At 48.3% G+C, this 1628-nt stretch overlaps 1 protein-coding gene across 1 annotated transcript in view; it reads left to right on the top strand.

Annotated features, from left to right (window-relative positions):
• Positions 1-921, top strand: part of LOC119591108 (zinc finger protein Gfi-1-like) — an 8348-nt gene extending 7427 nt beyond the window's left edge. Inside the window, exon 2 of the mRNA XM_037939824.1 lies at positions 172-921. Within this exon, the coding sequence (XP_037795752.1) occupies positions 172-921 (750 nt within the window). The remainder of the gene's footprint in view (positions 1-171) is intronic.
• Positions 922-1628: the final 707 nt, after the last annotated feature.

Raw genomic sequence — 1628 nt, 5'->3', positions numbered from 1 at the left:
CTTCTCCCGCTCTGGAAACCATGCTGTTTTCTAAGCCACAACCTCCTCCGAAGAGAACCAGACGGTCTCGGCACGAACCGCCGTGCTCCTGTGCATGCTAGAGACTCAGACATTAACACCCTTGACGTGCGTGGCGCTGGATTTTCAAGTCCTGCCCTTTGTCTGTTCTAGGGCTCTCGGATTGGCGCTGAGGACCACCAACGTCACTTCGTGGGGCTGCACCTTCAGCGCCACCAACTGCAGCGCCACCTTCACCTCGATACCGACCGCGGAAAGAGCCAAGCGAGCTCTGTGCAGCGCCCCTCGTGCAGGAAGAGAGGCGCCAGGGCAGGCCAGGACAGTGCCAAGTCGAGCCCGCTTGACCAAGCCGTCGAGGGCGGCAGTCCGCTGGGCGAGGCCGCGGTGCCTGGCAGGGCGGGCCTCTCAGACAAGGCCGCCTTTGGCCAGCAGTCGTCCAGAGAGATCCTGGATGGACACGAGGGCGCGGGTGACAGCTCCAACAGCTCCCAGGACACGCAGATGGCGCTGGACACGTACCTCTTGCACGACGGCTCGCGGCCCTACGCTCAGTTGCACGCGGCCCTGGGCGACCCGCAGAGCGAAGGCGCGCTCACTCTGCAGAACAGCGCGGGCGACGGCCAGCCCCTGAAGCAGGTAGTGGGCTTCGACGCCGCCCTCAACAGATACGTATGCCAATGGTGCGGCAGGAACTTCGACCGAATCTCCAACCTGAAGCGCCACGTCCTCCTCCACTCGGGCATTAAGCCCTTCAAATGCCTCTACTGCAACTACCGCGCCACGCAGAAGGCCAATGTGGTGCAGCACCTGGCGAGTCGGCACAGAGAGGAAATGAGAGCGCTCCTGCAGAACAACATCAACGTGAATGACATTCTTGTTCCTTCGGGTCCTGTGAAGAGATAAGACATGACGTACCTGCGTCGGGGTAAATAATCTCTTCCAAATCAAGAAGAAGAAATAAAGTGAAATTCTAAGAGAACATGATTGCTTTTCTGAAAGTGCACTCGAATCGAACATTTCTTTTGTATAAAAAATATCTTTCTTGCATTTATTTAAAGAAAGCTGTGAATATATTTGTTTATTTCTTCTTCCTCAGTGGTGCTCACATGACAATTTCATTATAAGTTTCAGTTATTTTTTTAGAGCATATGTATATATTTTCCCAAACATGAAAATAGTTTTTAGGTAGACTTGACTCTTTTATTTGGCTAATTCTTTATCAAAAAAAAAAGTTTTTCCCCTTCATATTTTTTAAATGTCATACTCATGTAATTAATCAGGAAATTAATTTGTTGAAAAGCACTATGATATGATTTACCTTCCCTAGTGTTTCATACAGAGACAAAATAGATAATAGCAACACATTTTCGACCGAAGCTAGTGTATTTTAAATCCAGGGATTTTTTTATTATATCTGCCTGGAGTAAGGAACACTCAGTCACAGTTTTTAAGTGACAAGTTTGCTATTTTACCGAAAAAATGAACAAGGAAAAATAAAGAGAAATGTCTTATGGAGGTAAGACTTCGAAAATGATTTTCGTAATCTCGGATGAATGCCAGTTATCTCTCTTGTCTAAAATATTTCAAAGCCTAGGATTTGACAGAAATAC

The sequence above is a fragment of the Penaeus monodon genome, chromosome 28 (assembly GCF_015228065.2).
Source record: "Penaeus monodon isolate SGIC_2016 chromosome 28, NSTDA_Pmon_1, whole genome shotgun sequence".
Classification (NCBI taxonomy): Eukaryota; Metazoa; Arthropoda; class Malacostraca; order Decapoda; family Penaeidae; genus Penaeus; species Penaeus monodon.
Note: the sequence above shows the minus strand (reverse complement) of the source record. Positions and strands in the feature narration are given on the sequence as shown.